The sequence below is a fragment of the Rhea pennata genome, chromosome 2 (assembly GCF_028389875.1).
Source record: "Rhea pennata isolate bPtePen1 chromosome 2, bPtePen1.pri, whole genome shotgun sequence".
NCBI lineage: Eukaryota > Metazoa > Chordata > Aves > Rheiformes > Rheidae > Rhea > Rhea pennata.
In genome coordinates, this window is record NC_084664.1 from 154,731,332 (window position 1) to 154,755,827 (window position 24,496).

Here is a 24,496-nt window from a genome sequence, read left to right on the forward strand (position 1 = left end):
AGGTCAAGATCCTTAGTGTAACAACCTCAAAACAAGCAAAAGGAGTAAAACAAGCCAAGTTTTGTTAAGAGTTACTAAAAGAATTATCTTAATACTGTTCTACCATGTGAGAGGGAAATCACTTCCTCCCTTTACCCCCATTACATGACAAAGATTTTTTCACCTTTAAGTAAAACCCACTGGGCACTTTTAAGTCACAAATAAAAGCTGAAACTTGTTTCTTACTTCACACATCTGCAGCTGAAATAGCCGCCTTTCCTTCTCCATTTCTTCTGCTATCTCAGCTCCTGTTATCTCAGTTCGTATCATCCCGTGCTGTTTTGCATGTTCTCGCTTCTCCTTTTCAATTTTTGTACTAAAGTTTCAATCAAAGTAAGTTTTGGGGATGAATTTTCACAAAAAAATATGTCAAGAAATATTACAGTATTAAAGAAGCCATTCTGAAGACAAGTTCTCCCACAATACCAAACACCACTATTTTGTTATTTGAAGTGCCTAGAAGTAACAGAGCCATGAAGCTTCCCTGCCTTTCTCCCATTCTTTACATATTTTCTCTAGCTTGGATGTTACTTGGAAGAAAAGAATGTGTCACCTCTTCTGTATGCTGTGTTCCATCATATACGACTCATCTCTATATACTACCACGATGTTAAAAAAACATATAAGAAGAATCTAAACTCATTTGACAGAAAAAAGGCAGAATATCGTAAGCAAACATGTTTCATGCCTCATAAGGCAGGAATTAATACAAGTAAGAAGGTGGCACATGAAATTTAACCCAGGTATTAAATATACTAACACACATTAAATACATTACATTAAATGCTACAACATGTACATTAATGTACATTAAATGCTACAACTTCCAATCATTACACTGGCATGGAAAGCAAATATTGGAAGTAAAGGTTTAAAACAGTAAAATGAAAATAAGGAATTAAGAGGCTACCCTGAGACGCTCTAATTACAGCTTTGTAGTGTGCTCTAAGTGATCTATATAGACTAATTAAAAAAAAAAAAAATAGTCTCTCAACTTTTTAGCTTTCTTACAAAGCTTCTAAACTGAACTTTTGTTTCTTTAGAGCACCTGAAAAAGGACTGTGTTTATTATCAGTCTGGTGCTTCTTGACAAAAAAAAATAATTATTTTGCTTACTATTCTTTGAAATTTAAATATTGAAAATTCCTTATTTAATCCATTAATATCCTGAAAAAAATGCAAAAGAAAAGTCATATCACAATTTTCTCTCTTTAATTACCATATAACTCTGGTTTTCAGGGGTGGTGGGGGATAAGGAGGTATTAAGAAAGGAATAGCGCTAGCATGTAGAAAAAAGTACTTTACAGTTCAAAGTCTGCCCTTGATCCTTACTTGATGTTTGGCCTTGAATATATTCTGTGAAATGGGGTGGCTCTGAGACATTACATATTGTCTCCTTTTTGGTCTTAATAAACCCACAAAAAAAATTGCTCACATGAGGGGGAAAGGTGGTGGTGGGAGTTAAAAGGAATAACTTCTGTTTACTTCCCAAACTGACAACAGAATTTTCCAGATAATTCTGTATATCAACTCCACATACAATCTGTTTATTGAACCTCTATTTCCTAAATTCTGTTTATGGCATTTGGTTTAAATAAGTTAGCAAAAATATCACTGATTTTGGACGTAATTTGAGAGGTAGAGAGAACTCTGTTCACCAATTTGCTGTCTTTAGAAAGCAATGTACTTGCACAGGAATATGAAATACCTGTACAACTACACAAACTAGAAAAATTCTGCATGTAAATATGACTGAATGCCTGACTAAGATGTTGTCATTTGGGAAGCAGTATCATCTTTTTGCCTTAGATTAGTAATTACTCCTAACTACTCATTTCCAGTTGAGTAGTTTACAAGGATTTAACACTGTAGTGAGATACGATGCTAAAAGTTACTGTGCATAGGTAAGGAAATTATGTCGATAAACAACATGCTTTGGCAGTTCTCAGCGGTCTGACTTTTCTTTTGTCATTTTCTGTAGATTAGATATAAATGAAGCAAAGCAGACTATATGCTTAAGAGGAGGAACACCAGAAAGGAGACCAAACAGGCACCGACTCCTGAGAGCTCCTGAATTCTGATGAAGCAGCTGCACTCTGAACAGTTCCCCTAACCTTTCCGAGAGCTAAGACTGCTACTAATGTTCGCTCAAACTTACTATTCCTATAAACCCATAGAACAGATGAAAAAGAAAGCTTTTTCTTTTCTTTTCTTTTTTTTTTTTTTAATATGGATGTTTTGAAAACAACTTCACCTGCATTAAAATCTTTCTCTCTCAAAAACAAATGGTTCTGCAATATAGAATAACACATACATTTCTTTTCTTTTCCTAAAACTATCTTCAGATTTAATGCATATGCCAACTGAAATCCCATAATTCACTACACAATGTCCAGTGCCTAAGCACCTGGAAGAAGCCTAAGCGTGTTCCTTGCACCAAAGGAATATTAGGTATCAAGACAGACTTAACTACTTCATAGAACACACAAATCTTTTATTTCTGTTTATGCAGAAGAGATCATACCACTGTAACAAAAAATGTATATATAGTTGTATCCACAGAAAGAAATTCTAAAAGGATTACTGACCTGCTACATAAAACTAGTAAATGAGTCAGAATTAAGATGAACAGCAGAGCATGCACCTCAAAATTACATGTAAAAAGTACACTCTTTTTATGACTTACTAAAAAGAAAAAAGAGAGGGAGAAAAAAAAAACACTTACAATTTGGTTTCATAGTCCTTCCAGGCTTTGTCAAAAGGCTTTTTAAGGTCCTTCGGAAACAAAAAATTTGCATAAAATACGTTTAGCATTGCCTTTAAGATATCATTTGAAGTCACAAATAGCATTTTATAAGTTTTCCTTTAGAAAATTTCAAATAGCATAAAAAAAAATCTTATTTTTCAATCTTGTAGAGTATTGCTTTCCAATACTCAAAATGGGGATTTACAATGGAATTCCAAAGAAGCAACTGAAATTGTAATCATGCCAATTTTTACTTTATTCTTTGGACTAAATATAGAAATATTAATGGATAACAAAGTAAGAAATATATTATTGTCTCATTGGTAAATAGGAAGCAACTAGACGTCAGTGAAACTAAAAACAATTCCCTAAATATAGTTAGCTTTCAATACTTACCCCCTTAACACCTTTTAAGTCTCCTTTTAACAGAGAATCCAAAGTGAAAATAACATTGTGGCTTAAACCCTGCAGCTAAAAAGAAGGAAAAAAAGATACTAGTACCATTCAAAAAGATTTATTACCGAATCTCTCAAACATACTACCACCAAACATTTTTACTTCAATAATGAAACTTCAACCACCTCAAAAATTTCTAAATTAATAGCGAACCCAAATCTGAGAAGAACTAATAAACACTCATTTGCACCACAGGTAGAAGCACTGCAATTATGGTAAACCTTTAAATACACATGGTGACATAAAAACTGAATTTCAAAATCTTCAGTCTCTCTAAGCAAACATCTGAACATTGCTTAATTATTTAGGAAGCAATTTAGGTTTTGGAGTAAATGTTTCCTACTGGTTTCTGACTAAGAACCAGGAAGCTGCTGTACTACAGGCTGATCATCCGCATGGCTCACACCGTATTTCACCGAAGAACCGGAGGAGCAAGGGAGTCTTCAGTCACCTTGATTGCTCCCAGCCATTTTGGGGGTGGGGGGAGGCAATTTTCCCTGTAAGCTAGACATGTGCTGAAACTCCTCAGATTTTATATTTAACCTTGTCAGGTAACAAACCTCTCATGGGCTTATCTGTGGAGATGCTGACTTTGCCTCAGCCAACCCAAGGAGATAAAATCTACTGCGGCGATGCTACGTGAGTACGTGTGGGTATAGCTACAGCTCCTGAAAGTCATGAGCACAGGCAAGAGACAAGCAGGAATATCATTCCAGTCTAATGCCCACACGCAAAGTCTGTCACCCTCCTACTCCATCCTGCCCTTCGCTCCTCCCCCCAAATCCTCCACGGTTTCTTCTGCTCAGCTCCGGGCAGAGGAAGGAGAGCGCTGACGATGGGACGGCTGCAAGACAGCGAGCGCTTCCTCTGCCCGGGAGCCAAAGGGGAGGGCAACTGGTAAGCTAACGTGTGACCAAGCTCTCCTCTCCTTATAAGATGTTTTGAGCGTATTTTAGCCCAAAAGACTAGTTTTAAAGCACTTCTGTAAAACAGACAATATATATAGACAAGACATGCATGAAAAGTTCAATATCTAATCTTCCAAAAACAAAACCTAGTATATTTAAGTATGTGCATATAAAAGAAAAAAACAATTTCAAAGAAGTTGCACTCTTGAATCACATCTTGTATTATTTCTTTCACAGCTAAGGAGTAAAATGCAGTCATGACGTATGTGATCTGTGTATCTCCAATGCTGTTTTAAGAGTTAAGAACAGTAATCAACTTAAAAACTTCTCACAGTAAGTTTTTTTTAATTTTTTTGTTTGTTTTTAAGAAAACCACACCCACTATACACAAAACAGCTCAATTTCCTTTTCTAGAAAAAAAATCTTCAGATATGGTAGTTTTTTTTCCAGCTATGAAATGTTTTGACAATTGTTTTGTATAAACATTTTCTCCCTGCCCCAACAAAACATTATATTCATAATTTACTCAAAGCAAAATAAAGGCCAATCACTAGTATACCCTGAGACACAGCCTCAAACAATAATATGAAAGGAGATGAGAGATTATTCTTGACTTAAAAGACCACGATCTAGTTATTCACTAAGTGGAATTCTCTTCTTCACGGCAAAAATATAATTAATGCTTGAGTATTAATTTCGTATGAAGCAAAAGTGGAACTTGATTAAAAAAAAAAAAAAAAGCCTCTATATTAAAGCCTTAAATATGCAGTTACTATCTGAACACTTAAAATGTTATTTTTATTTCATGGCTTTTATGTTATGAAGAGGTAACATAATTTTCCAGACAAAACACAAAACAGATGCAAAACTCTTTTTTTCTTTTATTTTTTTTTATAACACATACATCTATTTACAAAGACAATTATGACCGTGCACCCTCTTGCATTAAATGTTCTCACGCTAGTAAATCTGAGCTGTTAATTCACATTTACAAATACCATGACTTTGAATATCACCATGATTTATTTGCACAATTTTTTAAAAAATTATATTTATACACCAAATTTTTAAAATAGATTTTAAATGGATATTTTAAATGCCTGATAGCCTTTATAAATAAGTTCTATTAGCCTAAACTGACAACGTTAACATTGCTAGAAAACAGTCATTCACACTGACAGTTTCCTAGTTAGGTTCGCTCATTAAACAATTTACCTCCCTTCAATTTATTTTGAGAGTTCTTGTTATCCTTTGAGAGTTTATGAGGGATTATCAGAGTTTTGAGTATTGATTATAAAACAAAATGTTCATAGTTACTTTTATTATTTTAAATCAATTTTAGCATTTTAAATTAGTGTTTTGATTCCCAGTTTCTACACAAGACGAGTATAACATCAATATTACCAGCATTGGCTGCTGTTACAACTTCCCTTAAAAAACAGACCTGTGTAACCTGTGTAACATATTGTGCGGAGGAAAAAAATAATAAAAAAGAAACCCATACATACAGGCAACATCTCTTGGAATTATGTCAGACCAGTAGTTGCCTATCACATTTTCATATAAAACTTCTCACCTATTATGAACATAAAGCAAGAATCCTATGTATTTGATCAAGTCTTCAAAGCTACAACCAAGTATTTTCAACTTCTACTACATAATATTCTTTACTCAACCGCAAGGTTAAGACGAATGCTTATCTACTGAAGGTGTTATTACTGCAGCATGAACACTTCTTCACACGTCCCCAACTTGTCACGAGTTCATTTAATAGCAACAAAAGTGTCAGGCAAGAAACACGACCTGCCAACGCATGCAATTAAAATGCTACACATTCATGTTTCAAGGTACACGATTAACACTGAACAGAGCCCCCAAAACTAGAATAACTTTTTACTAATTTGTAGATCAACTACTTCAGCCACTACATTAACCTATACCTATAGCTCATATCTTCAGGATGCTCCAATTACTTTCTCTTGCCAATTCTACTTACACAGATTAAACTAGGTATTATCTATTTATTTTGTGAGTAGGACTAACTGAAGCCATCCTTTACTTCAAGTCTTGAAATTAGGTTATTTTCATGTAATTTGCTCTTTACAAATCAATCCGGCTGTTGCTTGGCAACTTTCAAGTTTAAAACACAAAACAAACAAGTGCACAATTGATTACAACAATAATAATTCAGCTTGCTTCTGGAAATTAACATTACAAAGTGTTCCCCCTCCCCCCCCCCCCCAAGTCTTCCTCTATTTTTAAAACTGGCACAGTATTCACACAGTATTTACTGCTCTTCCTCATCTCTGGCTCTCACCAGTTCTCCATGATTTCTCAAAGAAATACTCAAAAGCTCTGGCTCAGCCAGTTGCAGAAGAATCCTACATCAGATGAACTCAAACATGTACATTATCGCAGCACTCTCCAGTCTCTTTTCCCCCATGTTAACGTCTGCTTGTGTTCCTTTATCACCGTTATTCACTTGATTAGAATTAACTTCAACAAATACTGAAGCAATAGTTATGCCCTTCCTATTTCTCTTCGATACCCTCCATTATACTACTTCATCTTCTTGGAGAACGTCGCTTAGAACGTCCCTAATACCCCGTTCATTTTACATGTTTGGCTTTCAACTTTCATTCCTCCGTGGCACAGCTAACTTCTTGATGAAGTTCCGATTAAATTCATTCTTGTTTTCAAATACCATTTTTTTGAAAGTTTCGTTCACAAATCGGGGGGCGGGGGGTGATAAACAAAGACCTCAAAACATGATCTAATTTAGTTTAAATCACCTGAAAATAACATGCTCTAGGTCAAACAAGAGCATTCGCTTTATTGATACCTTCCACAGATCTGAAGGCCTCTGAAGCTCCCTGAGGTCATGCCTTCCCTGCATTAAGCAAACAATAAACCCTAAAATCTTTCCTTGCAGGTCTCATTTTCTGGATCCACCCCTCAACTGCTCTGACACAGACTCTCCTCAGCTGACCAACAACCGCCCCACACAAAAGCTGGAGTAAGTCACGAGCTGAAATTGTGCTAGTCCGGAGTACAGCACGCTTGTCACTGCGCACGTCCTGCTGACAAAGTTCCTCTTTGCCCTTCCCAACGTGGCAACTGCTTTTTCACAACAGCGATACTGTCAGCTCCTACTCAGCACCAGGCCAACACAACCCTCGTGTCCTCCTTTTCTGTACTTTATTTCTGGGCAAGCGATCAGATTCAGTTCTCACCGAAGCAAGCTCGGCTTTCTTCTAGCCAGTTTCCCTCGTGGGCCAAGACTGCTCTGAATCCCAGTGCTGACTCCAGCGTACTTGCAGTCTCCTCACGCTTGTTCTTACCGCCAGCTTTAACACGCACGCTCTCTGTTCTTCCACTAAAACCAACGGTGTGGTATTACCTATCAGAGCGCTGTTTTGAAAAAAAGATGAGGCCCGGAGTTCACAGCGGGTAGTCTAAGCTCCGATACTACTGGGACGCCTTAGTTCTGTTTCTCCTTCCTCACAGCTTACACATTCCACATTTTTGTTGTTAAAAAAAAAAAGACAAAAAAAAGAAAAAAAAAAAAAAAAAAAGGAGACAGGGAGTTTGCAGAAGATTATGCCTTTTAGCAAGTTGTCCTCTGGTGGCTTTATATCTCAGTACATCACCGTTTCTAACAAGTCTCTGCAAATTTTTTTTTTTTTTTTTTCAAGAGGGAAAAAAATTCTTCATGAATATTAAGTCAACACCTGATCAAGGTATTTTCTTTATCAGAACAGATTAAAAGCATTATTTCTTTCATTCTCAACCATTTTAGTTAGGTTAGTTCAATTTAACCTTAATTGAGGTTCATTTCTCACATTTGAATTTTGATGAAGGATTTTCAATCAATATTAATTACAGTTCAGATCACAAAACAGAGAAAATTGTTTTTCAGCGTGGGTTAGAGTAGACTCAAAGTAGTTATCAGGGTAGGCATGAACAACAGTACATTGCTGTAGTATTTTTTTCTTTTGTCCAAATTAATCTATTAAGGATAATTGATTCAAGCCTCTGATATTTGGGTTGAAATTACTTAACAGCAGCCAGCTACTATGTGACTAGTGAAAACAGAGGATTAGGAAAAAAAAAATCCCACAAAAAAAACCAAACACACCACACCACCAAGCCACTAGATAGCAATGGATTATTCCAATATGGTAAGATTCTGAAATCACTTGATACATTGTGGAAGACTTTATAAAACAGTAGCTCAAAGGAACTGGACATGTCTGATAAGAGCACAACAGCCTCGTAACTACAGTAAAATATAAGAAAATAACCTTTAATAGATGGAGATACAGAAGTTTAGGAGGAAGGAAAGATAATCTGCCCACAAAGATTATCTGAAAATATTTATGGGAGGAGGAGGAGAACAGACTTCAAACATTTGTAAAGGCCAAGTTCCACACAAGATTTCTGAAAAATGAGTCATCTGCAAGTGCTCCAAATGTTCTTCCTACATTTCATCTAGATCAATTCAAAAGATGTTAACACATTCAGTTTCATATACACAGGTTTTCATACACCTTTTTACGCACTCTTATGACGAATAACTGCATAAAAAAGGAAACTTGGGACTGTAAAGTAAGTACAAAGTAGTAAAAAGTAGAGCAAGATTATGGTGGGACCCTCAAACTTTTGAAAATTTAGACCAACATTCTGGTATTGATGATGGCCAATTCCAATATGGTTACCTCTACAGCTCTTTCCTTATTCTTCTCCATGTCTTTACAGACTATTCATCTATTTTGTTGTACACTTATTAAATAAGCTAGTAAAAATATGCCCTATGCAACTGTCACTCATCTCACTTGAAGAAACAGAAATGGATATTAATTGTTTTGACATTAGCTTCAGCATCTACTGTGGTGCTTCATCGATGAAATTATATAGTTTTCTCTCACTTTCTTTTTCACTACATTCACTGCATTTTTCATTCCTTAATTTTTATTCCAATATTACAAGCATTTTTTGTTTCCACTGTAATTGTATTATTAATCAGAGTGATGCTTAAGCAGGACAGTGTCAACAGGTCACAATTACCTATCTTGGAGAAAAGGTAAAAACCAAGTATTTTAAAAGTGCTGAAACATCTGCAAAACAAGCTTGCTTGTCCACTTGCAACTGTTGAATGAAAAATTAGGGAATCGCTTATTTAAAATTCTGTAAACCATAATCTAAGTAGATACTGCTTCATGGACTACTGAATAGCAGAACTAGTATGACGCAGCTTTGAATGAATGCAGCTCAATTTAAAAAGCCTTTTTGTATCAATAACCACAACTTAAAAAGAAGATTCTTGTTTACCTGGGCAAAAAAAAAGTAGTCAAAAAAAAAAAAAATTCTTGATGGAGCCCTGTGAAAAATAGTGCGGTCCAAAAGAGAACTTCCAAGAAACTAAGGTTCTAGTCTTAAGTTGACTTTAACACACATTTTAAAATATTGATTTTTAATTGTGTGCTAAAAATAAGAATAAAGGAGACCAAAATGACCCAGAATAACAGCAACCTTCACAGAGGAAAGCCTCCCATATGTGTTGTTGTTTAAGACTGTAGTATGTTCGAACTAAGGATGATCCAGGTGATAGGCCTCAAAGCACTTAATGAAAGCAAGCTTCATTAGGATAAGGATGATCATCGTTAGATAGTTAAATAGGTGATTAAGAAGAGGCAAGACTCAGTAGAAATAAACAGCTTTCCCAAGGAAGGGAGGTCAGAAGTGACATTCCATTTTGAGTGTTGTTAGGGCCTATGCCATAAGAAAGAGCGGAGAGTCAGGTGAGACTGCTGATGCTAAGCTGTTTTGGATAGTGAAACAAAAGCAAAGTAGAAAAGTTACACAAGAACCTTACAATACTTACTGCTGAGAACACATCTCCAGATGCCACGTGGCTGAGCACAGGCCTAATTTTAATTATGAGCCCACCTTACAGCAGAAGAATCTCAGAATCACAGAATGGTTGAGGTTGGAAGGGACCTCTGGAGACCATCTAGTCCAACCTCCCTGCTCAAGCAGGGTCACCTACAGCATGTTAGAAAGGGTTGCACCCAGGCAGATTTTGAGTATCTCCAGAGAAGGAGACTCCACAACCTCTCTGGGCAACCTGTTCCATCTCCCTGACCCATAAAGTAATGGAAGAACAACAGAGAAGTACTTGGAGTTAAGATGCTAAAATACGTACCTACTTGAAGGCCTGGTTTAATTTTTAAAGGTTTTCTTTTGGGGGGAGGGGGGAGGGCGGGAAGATTACTAACATTCTTTAAAAAACACATGACAAATTGTCTGCCTCTGTTTGACACAGAAGTCATTTCATTTGTGCCAAACCTTAGTACTTTTTCTTGCTGTTAACAGAATAGCAACATCCATTGTACAGCTCCAGCAGTGGTCAAAACAACTAGAAGTGATTTATATCTTTTGTAATGCTTTTTTTTTTCATAATTATTTTAAAACTTGATAGCAGTTTAGAGTTTTTCCTTACTTTTTTTTCTCCTCATATAAATGCATAACACAGACAGCATTTCTATTTAAATACACAATATATATTTGTAAAGGAAAGAGAATTAAGCCAAAAGTTTCTGAATATTTAAATTATTTGAGAAAAAAATGCCCAGAATAGATAAACAAAGCCCCTGTTGTACAATTATTACTTATATTTTGTGTATAAATTCGTATATTTAACCTTGAATGAGAAACTGTATATCACCTAGTTGAACCTTTTGTACGGCTTTAACTCACATCAAAAATGGTTGTCTTGGAAGGTCAAGCACATTTATGCTGCATACGGTATTGAAAGCTGAAACAGTTCTGATCTAATTATACAACTATACAGTTACAGACAGTTAAGGAAAAAAAACATGCTTTCCTTTTAATTACACTTAATGGTGTGAACAAACCATGAATTCCCAATGCTGCAAATGCCATTATTTATACAGGGATAAATATGTATGTATATTTTAGCAGTCACTACAGCTTCACTGTATCACCTATTATTTTCACATTAAAAAAATGAGAATAACAACAAACTATTAATTTTTATCTCAGTTGCTTAGGTAATCATGGCAAGGTTTATGTAATCATACAAAGCGTGCTTAATTTCACCTGGTTGTGAATATGAAATTGATAGCAAATATGAAGTGACTTTTGAGACTGAGTTTTCCAGCATTTCAAGCTAACGTCTACCAGATTGAATATACGGGAAGACGCCTCAAAGATAATTTCCTTCCCACTACTTCCTCGAGAGTAAGTAGCAGAATACAGGAAAAGACTACAAATTTCACTGCTGAAAGCAAGCTTGTACCATGCACTTACACTTCACAGTGCAAGAACCTCAGAGATGTGCTCAACTAAGAAAAACATAAAACTGGATCTCCTATCTTCTGAATTTGATTAGCAAACATCAATGAAAACCATGTACGAATCCAGTCCTCAGAAGCAAAAGGCTTAAGACGAACTTGAAATGAGAAAAAGCTTTAAATCATTTTTAGAGTCCTAATATTTAAACAATAGCTGCCTTGCATACCACAGGGAAAACATACTATTAGCACAATTTAAGTGTACTCCCAAAATCATTAGATTTTTCCCCCTCAAAACAAAGGTGACTGTTTCTCTTTCTGAGCTAAGACAATACAATAATTACTACTGGTATTGAATTTTTAACTGGAAAGACATCACATCAGGGAATGATTTGGAATTAAGTTTCATAAAAAGAAACGCAGAACACCTTCAACCACTTGGAAATGTGAACTGAGACACGATTCTCATCTTACTCTTTAAATGCCAAATAAAAATCAAATACACTGTGTGTGTCGTAACAACCTTTAGAGATAATCTTTGTAGCAGGTTTTTGTTTCTAAGAAACTAAGTGAAAGCATCTCTAAAATCACCGCCTGAGTCACCGCCTTCAGCAATGTGAAGTTGTTCTACTGTACTTAACTTTGAATTATTTTTTAAATAAGTAAATTTGAAATTTCTCACCAGATTCTTCAGCAGCGTTGATAATTCTTTAGTAAGCGTGGAAAATTTTACAAAAGCTGTACCAAGATCTGGGTTATCCCGACTTAAAAAATTACTTCCAAATTTATCTAGTACTTGTGCATAGTTTTCTTCATTTTGAACATGATCTGCAAAGAGGAATTAAAAAATTCAGCAAATCTCTCTCTAGTAGCTAATCAATTATTATTTTCAGTCTACTCAAATATATATTGCAACATAGTAACAATCCAATTGACAAACATCATTTTTTCAATAAACCCACAAATTAATATATATACTTAAAACTGGTTAAAAATATTTTAATATTAAAAAAACTATTTAGCATTTAGACTTATATTTGTTTCTTTTAAATCACTCGAACTTACGTGCAGTAATAGCAATAAAAAGGCCCAGTAATGATTAATAAAGTAGAAAGATCAATACAAGATCAACTGAGGAACAAAGTAAGTATAACTCATTTTATAAACAACATATGAACTTAAAATCACCTACTTTGATGCAATGTTTATTGCTACTAAGGCAAGATACATATACAAAACAAATAATGATGTCAATAGTATTGAAATAAGATCTGAATAAGATTAAAAACATTTTCTTTTTTTATACTTACACTAAAACAGATTTTTTCACCTCATTCTGTAAAATAGAGTTGCCTCCCACAAAATGAAATGTATACTGTTATACAGTCAAAGACTTGCTTTCATTTCCATATACTTAATAACAAACCAAAGGTATTGAGAGGTCAGACCCAAGACGACAAAATTGAAACTGATGAAAATGAGCAAAAAACTTAACGGAAATTCTGAACTGCAGATCGTGTTTGAAACGCTTTTCCTTGTTCTCTTCCCCTCATTTCTGGCATCTCTTTGCATATTTTTGTTTGCATCTCCCATTTTAGTATCTTTAAATAGAAAATCTGCCAGTATAGCCCTGTACAGCCCTTTGAGACAGTCTTTATCACCTCCATCTCTCTTTGAGGAATGTTTTTGGTATTAAGTCAACATTTAACGTAATAAGATTCCTGGCCTTACTACCTTTTGTTCTGTAAGCTGCAAGCACAAAACCACAGAGCTATTCCAACTAGAGTAAGTTCTTCACAGTGAAGGGAAAAAAGATTTGCCAATTTGTATTTTTCCCAAGAAGCTGAGCAAGTTTTTTTTTCAAGGTGTCATACTGTCTGAGAGCATTTGAATTACAAGAAAAAAAGAAAACTGAAAAAAAAAAAAGATTAGGGTCATAAATTTCAAACAATACTTAAGAACATAATGTCTTGTAATGCATGAATGTACGTTGACAAAAAACTACGAGCTGATTAAGAATTATGCAAGAATCCTTCTGAAGTAATGATACCCCAAAACAATGCTGCTTTAAAGCTCAAAAAAAGTCTTAACATCCTATTAGAAGATGAAAAAATCCTATTAGAAGATGAAAAAATCCCAATGCTTAATTATGAAAAACAACCCCCACAACATTTGACAAGTCAATGTAACATCAGAAATTAACACTGAGGTTTTCAAAAGGCCAAATATTTAATCATACGCTATGACAGAGCTGTAACTTGAACAGCATGTTTTTAATAAGAGTAGAATTGTTCCAAAAGCATGTGTTTTTAATTAAATAGCTTAGTATTAAAAGCAAGGAACTAAGATGTAATAATAAAATGTGGGGTTTGTTTTGATGTAAAAGCTGTTACATAAATATACACAGAAGACTAGCTAAGAAGGAGCTTTGGCTATGCACTCCTGAGCTAATAAAGCTCAAATGTACCCTACTGTTTTGAGGGAAAAGGAAGGATAACTGAACAAGGCTAGAAATAAAGAAAATCTAACAGGTCACAAAATCTCTCTTCTTGCCAGTGAAATGTCTCCATCTCCAGTATATTTCCTAGTATTCTGATTTCAAGCACTCTGTTGCTTCTTAAAGCAGAGATTCTCAGAAATATTTTTCAAGCAGATGGAAAAAGAATGGAACAAGACTATTTCCTGTATCTGCAGAAAGACAAAAGAAAGAGGAAGCAGGAAACAAACCATTATCCTAGAACAATGTATAGGAAATTCTCAGTAATCCCAGATCACAAATCACCTAAATCTGGACATGCAGCTCTTCAATTACAAAGTAAAAGGAATACCTCTGTAATTATCAAGCAAACACACATGAAATTCAAGTACAGTATGAGAATAATAGCTTTTCAATTTTTATACAAGTATATAAATCTTGTAAAAAGAGTAGAAATATTAGCAATTCATGAAGAGGAAAGATAATTCTTTACTTGACCTTAGGCACATAGATGAATAATTAAGTCAACAGTGCTAAAAAGCAGCATATGAAAAACTGGCATGCCTGGGGCAAAAAGCATGTTTAATCTCACTGTAGGTGGCTCACACAAACACTCAGATGACTTCCCAGCGTACTAATAGAATTTCCTCTGGATGAAGAAAGCAATAATGTGCGTGACTTGATGTTTACTTCCTTAGATACAATTACTGTAGGAAGGCCTTCAATAACCCCAGAGAGACACACGAACACAGAGAGCAGCACATAGAAACAATCACACTTTCCAGCCAGAGCTGTCTCGTGTCTTCTCAATATTGTAAGCAAAGCTTGTGACAAAAATGGAGCAGCTTCCCCAGACAGACATCCTCCTCCTTCAGCAGCTTGCCAAGAGGTGCCAAAACCACTGACATTGTCGGACGCGCCGTGGTCCCAGTGACAAAGGAAGCACCCTTCGAGGTGGCCTTGCGTGGAGATAGGCACCTCCTCAACCCTTCCCTCCTCTAGTCCAAACTGGCGAGGAAGCCAGGAGTTCGTAAAGACCTCAGTATGAAGCGGCAGAGGTAGACTGGACCGCACACAGCAAGGATGTTTTCTCACCTGACAAATACACCTGTTGTTCTCCACAATCCTCATCTTCAATCAAAGAGATGCTGCACTGAGTTTACCGTTGCTTCAAGAAAACCCGGGTAGGTCCCACAGCGCAGCAGTGGCGCATTACAGCGAAGAAGCAAGGGTTGCTGCATATATGCAGGATTATGTGTTGAGAGAGGAAACAGTAAAGATCTACATCTGGAGAAGATGCAGATCCAAGCAGCTGCAGAAGGAACCACGGGCAGATGCCTCTGGCCAGCTTTTGCAACAAAACAGTGCTCAGAGGAAACAGGGAACGTGTCTCCCTCAAAACACCATGAGGCTCAGCAAGGCACACAGGACTTAAGGACCCAAAGGGCTGTACCGCAGTGCACTCAGCTGCCCTAGGCAACCATCTGATGTTGTCGATGCCAAAGGCCATCTTTTGGTACACTTTTCTCAGGACAAAGACTGAAGACTTTAATCAGGTTCCCACAGCATCCAAAAGGATTTGTACTCTTTGGTCTAAACTCACTCATTCAGAAAGTACTACTTTTATTCCCCAAAACAAAAGTTACCAGAATTTTAGCATATGCTTCTGTATCAAATGAAATTAAAGTCTACTTGTGCATATTAAGTAAGACTGAAGCACGACTGAAGCATGACAAGAAGAGAGAGGTCAACGAGGTCCTGACAAAACACATAAAAGGAAAACTGTTAGAGAGTGCAGCTAGAAAGCAGATCACTAAAACAGAAACCTTTTTGTTCAGACATACTCCCTACAAATGCTGAAGGGCAGAAAAAAAGCTATCAAGCAAGTAGTTTACAAAAGAAAAGTGCACAAGCACACCTCTCTCCTGTTAAATGATTATACTCAAATTATGCTCAAAGAAACCTGAAGACTGTCTAATTATTGAAAATTACTTCTTGTACATCTGATTAAGTTTGAACAAAAATAATCACAATTAAGAATCCTGATCAAATGAAACTACTTTCATGTTGCACTTATAACAGTGTTTCTTTCCATGGGTAACCACAGAAAAAGTAATCAAGGTCAGACTCAAGAATTAGTTGCATTTATGAATCCCGCCCCCCCCCCCAAAAAAAAAAAGATCTAAAAAGACTTTAGAAACAGTTAGTTAGCGAGGCTGAAGAGAATGGAGAAGTTACCTAACACAAGAAATAAGAAATCATCTGTCAAAAAGCTGAATTCTAATGGAAAAGATCAAAGAACACATTTTGACCTTCCTATTCATCTCTTGACTTGACAATAAAGCCTTCTGGGCCTAGGTTGCTGAGGACAAGAGTGGTAACAAAAACTCTTTTGAACACTTCTAGAGCAAGGAGCATCTCCGTGAGTCTGCAGATTCTCTAGATCACCAAAAAACCTTCCCTCTGTCTTTGCACTGCTCTTGTACTACTCATTGAGTATTTTATATTGATCACTGTGGGACACCAGAGGGGTTGGTGGTCTGCCCTGCTACCTCTGGTCTTCTCCTGATTTTATATTTTATTTCACCATTGTGTTGATTCTTTTGATTGTATCTGGAAGTTACACTATGGAACCAATGAAAATGAGCTATTGGAGATCTACAAAATTAATTGTAAAATCTGTTGCCATTACAATTCAGTCCAAGTGTTACGTGAAAGCTAGCCAGAAGAGACTCTTCATTAAGTTCAAGTATCATTCACACAGGACAGGTTCCTATCTATAAATGCAATCTGATCATTACAGAAATAAACAGTAAGCCAGATAAGTAAGCAGCAATGGGAAACAGGTACTAATTTGTATGTCACACCGGATTTCATCAACAGTACTTTCCCTATTAGGATGTACCGGTAGGGAAAAAAGGGGTGGGACATTTCTGTCCCAGGGAAAAAAAAAAAAAAAAAAAAAAAAAGAGAGAGAAATCTGAGTTTTGATACAGTATGAATTGGATTGGTAAACTCACGAAAAGAAATACTATTGTCCTACTTAATTCCTTCTCACCAGTCCAACTAAAGATCTCAAAGAGGATATGATGCAGCTCTTACTGTTTAAGGTTAAATATGGTCCCACCTTCTGGCAAACAATAAAGTTGGCCTCTTCAATTCCTGTTTCATGTTCCTAAAGTATAGTCAGAAGCTTCTTCATGAAATATGAAGATAGTCACTTACTCTTGCTTGAACTGATGACAAAGGTGGCAAGACAAAGAATTTTACAGCTATTTTTAAGCATCTTTTACATAAACATCAATTAAATCTCCTTCTCTCCTCAAAATACAGTAAGATGGTTTAGTGATTTTCTTTGAAGAAGTAGGGAAAATGAGTTTAAGTTTTCATTCGGTCATTTCTATTTATTTATTTTTACTAGGCTTCATATACTGTATAATATCACGTCTTAGTTTTGCTCTCATTAATCCTAGCTTATGATTATTAATTACTGCATAATTATTAATTACTTCTGTGCACATCTTTTCAAAGTATATGTGTACAGTACTTCAGTTATACTGTAGTCTATCACAATAGCATTCTGAAGAGGGAGCTAGAGTATTATGCATAAGGCTTTCTTTATTCAAAAGAGTTTATATCAACTTGAATCTCTGATATAAATACTTCAAAAAACAAAGAAAACCACTGAAAAACAACTACCTAGTTTTCTGTGGTCCTTGTTAAATGCAGAAGGAGCCAATTAAAATAATTAACCAACCTTCTATTACCTTTTACTCAATATAAATAGTTTATAAGATAATATAGCTTACATAGGGCTCTCAAAACTACTGATAGGCTTTGAAGACATATCAACTAGTTCTATCACAAAACTCATGTCAATGGATATAGCTATAATCTCTGGTACAATTTAAACATTTCAGAACAGGCAGAAAACTTTTCACATGTTTTAAGACTTTCATTGGTTCTGAAATTCAGTAAGAAAGTCCTTCCAAAAAGAAAGAGCTGCTTAGAGTATCTGAATATATCCTAAAGTATAAAACTAAATGCATTATTTATCAAGTGTTACTCTACTTTGCATCTGGCTTGACAATCTATTGGGAAAATATTTGTCATCAACAGAAGTTTTGGAAAAGCGTATTAAAACATGGTGTTAGTAGAACCAAAAATATTAGTGACTGGCAAAAGAGAAAAGTTAGGAATGTATAACACATAAAAAAAAAAAAAAAAAAAAAAAAAAACCTCCATAAACACAAGTTAACAGGACAAAACACGGCAGCACAGAAACAATCTTCTCCCTTTTAAAGAAAGGCTATTAAGAAACTTCTCTAAAGAAGGAAAACATTTGCTAAACAGACTGAATGTGGAATTGCAATTTTCTATTCAAATATTTACAGTCAACTGCTGATTAGAAGGTGTCCAGGTGGAAAGGAATGAGGGTGAAAGAGTTGGAGAACACGTTATTTCCATTTACAATCAGAAAAAAAAAAGGAACATTTTAAAACGTTAAAACACAGAATACTACTAATACAGATAAGCATCTCTTATTCTATACACTTGAACAGGGTAAATTGCAAGGCAAACTTTTCAAACTTGCTATCAGATGCTTAGGTTTTCATGTAAAACTGGAAACAAAGCCTTACCTTGTCCTGAACTATATATTGCTTTCACAGATTTTTTCACTTTCTGTAGTGCAGTCCTGTCTTGATCCAATGCCTACCAAAAAAAAAAAAAAAAAAAAAATTACATCATTGATCACTAGAATGCCCTACAACATTTTAAAATATAAAAATAGTTTCAGAGGCTGAAAAAAACTGCAGATGCAACATATTCAGCCCCCAGGAAGGTGTCAGGTCATTCGTCCCCTTCAAGCTGAATTAAAGAACTGAACTGAAAAATGCTCTGAAGGCAGAGAACAGCAGTGACGGAACTAAAAGAAAAATACTATTAGCTCTGGAAAGGACAAAGCATTTAGTCATAATGTAACATATTTTAAACTCTCTTCTCCTCCTCCCTCCCAAAACAGTCACTGAGCTTCTACTATAGTCCTGTACTTTCTATTGCAACTAAACTGCTTGCTAATCTCTGTGGTTTTCCCACAGCAGTCTTCTCCCTAAAGACACAGAATGCATACACACAAGCGAAGAAAGAAAATGAATGTGAAAGATAAAAGCCTCTTTAAAAACAAACTTTTATTCAGTTATAATTTATGACAATAGTTTTAGCTAGTACCACAAATTCACATAATCTATCATACTAACCTTTCTCTGCAGACTCCACAACGTAATTTTATAAATACAGAAAATGAAAGGTAGCAAATCAAAAGAAAAGGACTTAAGACCTGTTACTTGCAAACTTATGCAAGTAACAATGTGACTGAATGGGAATATTTATAAAGTAATATTCAAATATGCATTCTAAGGATTCCATCATTCAGAGTATCAGTTTCTCTGGAGACAGCATTAACTTAAAAAACAAATTATTACTAAATAACGACAAATTTAGGATTAGATTTCTGGCTTTTTGGAAGCAACAGCTTCTCACTACCCACTCACAATCTGATGTAAGAAAACAAACAAGTTAGCATCAAAAAGAACTATTTGGAAAAAAAAGCACAAGCTGTCAAATAAACACTAGTCTAGATTTGTGCAATAAAGAACTTTAAAGTTACATACTATTACTCTGTACAATGCTCTACCCTTAAGTATGGTATTGGACAATCTGTGTACTTAATGCATTTTAATTTACTATTATCCCATGGAGAACATGTATAAGAATTTTAAAAGTTATTTAGGTGGGGTTTTTTTTTGCATTCAGGTCATATATAGTTCTATTTTGGAGTGATCCAACTTTGACAAAACAAAATACTACAGCTGAACAATACAGGAAGTTTGTAACAAAAGAAAGTTTAGTATTTCTGTTTATTAAGTTTCAACTGAAAACCACCGCACAAGCATTTTAGTGGTAGCTAAAATTATAAAGTTGTGAACCATCTGATTTGTATAAATGTCTTCTAATACTATTTATCTATTTTCATTTCCAGCAGAACAATGGATACAAATTTTTCAGATCTGGGGGAAAGAAAAAAAGAAAAAAAGAAAAAAAAAAAAAAAACACTGTTATTCTTTCATTTTCCAGTATAATACTGGATTTTACTTGACTCTCCTCTTGACAGAAAGTGTTAAAAATTTTAAATTTTATAAAATATTAAGGACTTTGTGTTCCATTTTGAGACAGTGAACAGCAGGTGATTCTAGATTCCTTCACCATAGCTGTCAAAAGCTTTTTCCTCTATCTATAATGCCATGCCAGACAATTCACATCATACATTTCTACTGAAGTTTTCTCCATCTTCAACTAGCAGAAAACGTTTCACTTGTCTACAGAAAGTTTTAATGAAAGTAAAAGTATGAATTTTAAACCAATATTTTAGAAAAAGATAACTGTTGAAGTTGATGAGATTAAGAGATAAATTTAGTACAAACCTTAACACCAAAGCAAACTAGGTACTCTGAGAGGAGAAATATGCAGACCTCCAAGAAAGATTCCACTTGTTCCAAAATAAATCAGTCTACAAAAATTGAGACAAATCAGACTAAAAATATATATATGTATTTATATACATATATCCTACAAATTGGATTTTGATACATAAATTAATTTAATCTCTGATATTGGGTGGAAGAGGGAAGGGGGAATGCACTATTTTAGGAATGCAATCATTGAGCACAGCAATAAACAGAGATGACATCCACTGCCTGAAGGAGTCAGTGATCTAAATCAGAATGACACCGCAGTTCAATTTTGTGTTTTTATATTTGCAAATATTATCTCTATATGAACAAATTCTTCAGAGTCCAAAAATCTCCAGTTAACAGACAAACATGCAAAACTGTATCGGAAGTCAGTGTACAACACTTACCACAGCAGAAACCCAATCATATGTAAGATTCTACATGTGCTAAAACAGTTATCTCCATATAATATTTTCTAGATGTAAGTGCAGGTACTTTGTTCCCAAATATATTATACTCCTCCTGAACAACTTTTGATAATAATTTATAACTGTACTCTCCTTCAAAGGAAATATGTTACTCTCAATGCTCAATTCAATTTTCATTTCAAAGTGTTATCTTTGAAATACATTAAAGGTAGAAAGGAATAGCACTGCCTGCCCCAGTTAGGTGACAGTATGTTTTTGTAGTTAACTGTTCATTTTATTTTGCAGTATTTAGAATAGTAAACATTTTTACTCTTTACCTTAGGGACCACAAAGTACGACGTTCCATTGGAAGTGAGATATAATTAAATTATTGAAAACTAACGCTTTGACAACCTGTGTCTACGACAAACCTCTAGACACTCAGGTATGTTCCTCTTTACCATCCTACCTACCTAAACGCTTCCTAATCACCATCCCTCTACTGGGAGATAATCCTTTCTCTCTTCATTTCTGAGATATTAATCTTCAGGGGGTCTTTTTGGCTTCCCAGGGGGAACATTTTGATACACTTTGAACACTTATACACATGCTGAAAAGACCAGAATGATCTAATTTATTAAAGTACCTGGAATGCACAGATTTGCACCATCCTTTGCTGAATGCTTCTCAGAAATGGTTATCTCGGAGGCAACCTCAAGTCTTTATTCAAACTAACCCAGAACATTCACAAACCCCTCTAAGAGCCATCAATGAAGAAGTGAAAATAATTAAAAAAATAATAAAAACACAGAAACCCTCCCCACACACATTTAATCTGCTGATATCAAATTAAACAAGAAAAGCCTCTTGCTTCTCATATCCCAAAGACTTGCTGTGCATGACACCTGACACAGGCCCTCGTCAAAGCTTCATCTTCCTACTGCACCCTTTATTGACAGTTAAGCTCCAGAAGAAAACCTCCCCATGACGCATGATTAGCTCTTACACCTAATCTCCTCTTTTTTGAGTTATGCTAGATTTAAATCTCTCCTTTTTCCTAAAATTTAGCCCCTTTTAACCTAAGCTGCCATTCTGCCACCAGCCTAGTTCAAATCTATACTACTGAAGGAAGGGTTAGTCTCTCCTTCCTCATACCTGTAGGAGCACTCGCGTGGCTAACAGTGACGCAGCCGCAGAGCTGGTCTGTCTGACCTCGGCTTTGTGAAAACCAGCGGATGAGAAGAGAAAAAGGGTCTCTCCTTTGAGTACTGTGGATATAGCTCACCTTCAATGGTACAGTCACAGAAAACTGCACTTACAAGCTACTATCTCACATTCAGAGGCAAAACTTCCTGCAGCACCCTCCTCCTTTCCTTTCCCACACCATCCTCTGTGCTGTCCTGGCAGCTATTCAAACCAATATAAACTCCTCAAGAAAATAAAACAAAATTCACTTTGGGTTGGGAGGAAGAGGAGAGTTCTCCCAATGGATTATTTCACTGATCTAGATCGCTGGGTAGCTGCACATGCTTTTATCAGCCTGACACAGCATACAATCTAGGACTGGATCAGAAAAGGTGTATGAGAAAAAACTCCCTTACCGTGAGGGTGCCTGAGCACTGGAATAGCTTGCCCAGAGAAGCTGTAGGGTCTCCATCCCTGGAGACATTCAAAAGCCATCTGCAGACGATTCTGCGCAGTGTGCTCTAAGTGACCCTGTTTGGGCAGGGGGCTTGGACTAGATGAGCTCCAGAGGTCCCTTCCAACCGCAATCATTCTGCGATTCTGTGTATGTTGACATCCCATAACTCACACCACACTCCTCTCCACTGGAAAATGCAGTGAAGCCATGTATAGCAGTCTGATACGTACTATTTCTGCACATCTTCAGCCCTATGGAACCTCATCCGTTCTCAGTAAAGAGTGTTTCTATTTTTTAGGCCATGCTCTGCTTAATAGCTACAAAACTTTAAACCAGAAATTAAACTACTTTGCTTGTAACGTGCTAGATTCTAAAATTCTGTCTTTGATATACTAAGAACTGCCAAGGTGAATTTAGGCAGACCACTAATTTCTTTTGAAGCTTGCATGTACTCACTGCATAAATACACACATAAATATGTGTGTGTATGTAAGATTAATATATATTATAGAGTATATATTATGTAATTGTATAGATTATATAATTATATAAAATATGAGATCTTGTAAACTTTCGGTGTACTTTTTCTTAACAAACATGAAAAACAGGGTCTGAGCAACACAATCTGCCTTCTTGATTCATGTATATCTACTAATATAGGCACTGATCACAAAAGTATTTCATACACATTTAATTTAGCTCTTCTAGAAGTCATTATCATCCTAAGGGCACACATCTGCACAGAGGATACCATGGCCAGACTGTCTGATGTACTGTACAAACCTTTACAATTGGACAGAAAAATAAAAATGATTTGTGTTTCAGCCCTACAGTAACAACTACAATAAACTAGAGAGCTCTATACTCTGATGATAACATTCATACGTCAATATAAATTATTAATCCCTTCAAGTAGATATTACCTAGAAGAGCTCTATGTTCTAACCAGAATATTTTGCTAATATTTCGCTCTCATAGAAGAAGTTTAAAATTTCCCTCTATTAAGAGGTTTGTCCCAAAGTCTCCAAACCCTACCACTACTAAAACCCTACCTACAAACGAAAGATACTGAAACAGGAACAACATTTTAAGCAATAACAGTATTTTGTGTACAACCATAACAGGAACTGAAGCTACTGGAGCATGCACAGTCTAAGTATTCATAACAATACACATGTATGCCAAGAAAATATTTTTGTATACAAAAAAAAGGGTTAGTACAAAATATTTGAGCCTATTTGAGAATATTATATGCAGATGCCTACAATCAATGCTCATTAGTCACATGCATGTTTCTTCAGATACAAGATTAAGTTACTTCACAAAAAATAAAGAGAGGATATATTGGCTTTGAAGGACTAGTAAAAAATATAAAATCTTTCACCTATTAATACACTGATCTAACCCTAGCTCAGAAGAGATTTGCATTTACTACTATCAGCTGGCATCTGATATACTATAATGCAAACTTCCTGCCTGTTCAGTTCCCAGTTACAATATCCACATAAACTAGAGCAATGGTACCTTACCAGGGCTGAAGAGCAATTCATTGTACCGATTTCATAACAATAAAATCCAGACTTTACTGTATGGAAAAAAAAATACAGACTGGACAGGTTGATCAGGTACTACGTACCACTGAAGCTGCAAGAAACAAATCCCCATAATTTCAACACTGAAATACATTCAGGAAAAGAAAAGACAGACATCAAGCGCTGGTCTCTTGCAGTTTACCCATGCAGCGGCGAGGAGACTACCAACGCTGTTTTATTCTGTAAACGGAGAGGTGACTCAAACCATCCTGCCCCCGTTCTCGTCGCTCCGCTTGGCTTGTACTGGACCTGCCGATCGCATAAGGTTAGAGCCTGTTTCCAGTTGCGGGTCTCAGGGCACACACTGAAACCACAAAATCAGGGGAGCAGTCCAGGATTTTTCCGGAGACATTTAATCCCCTCACATAAAGACTGATACAGACAGGTACGCCTTGAAATCCT

The 24,496-nt window shown here is 35.7% G+C and overlaps 1 protein-coding gene across 3 annotated transcripts in view; it reads right to left on the reverse strand.

Annotated features, from left to right (window-relative positions):
- The window catches only part of ASAP1 (ArfGAP with SH3 domain, ankyrin repeat and PH domain 1), a 133,731-nt gene that overhangs the window by 55,110 nt on the left and 54,125 nt on the right, over window positions 1–24,496 (reverse strand). For all 3 annotated transcript variants that reach the window (XM_062570624.1, XM_062570626.1, XM_062570625.1), the window contains 5 exons: window positions 18,582–18,654; window positions 12,148–12,293; window positions 3,182–3,256; window positions 2,765–2,814; window positions 226–355 (listed from right to left, as the gene is read on the reverse strand). In XM_062570624.1, the coding sequence (XP_062426608.1) occupies window positions 226–355; window positions 2,765–2,814; window positions 3,182–3,256; window positions 12,148–12,293; window positions 18,582–18,654 (474 nt within the window). The remainder of the gene's footprint in view (window positions 1–225; window positions 356–2,764; window positions 2,815–3,181; window positions 3,257–12,147; window positions 12,294–18,581; window positions 18,655–24,496) is intronic.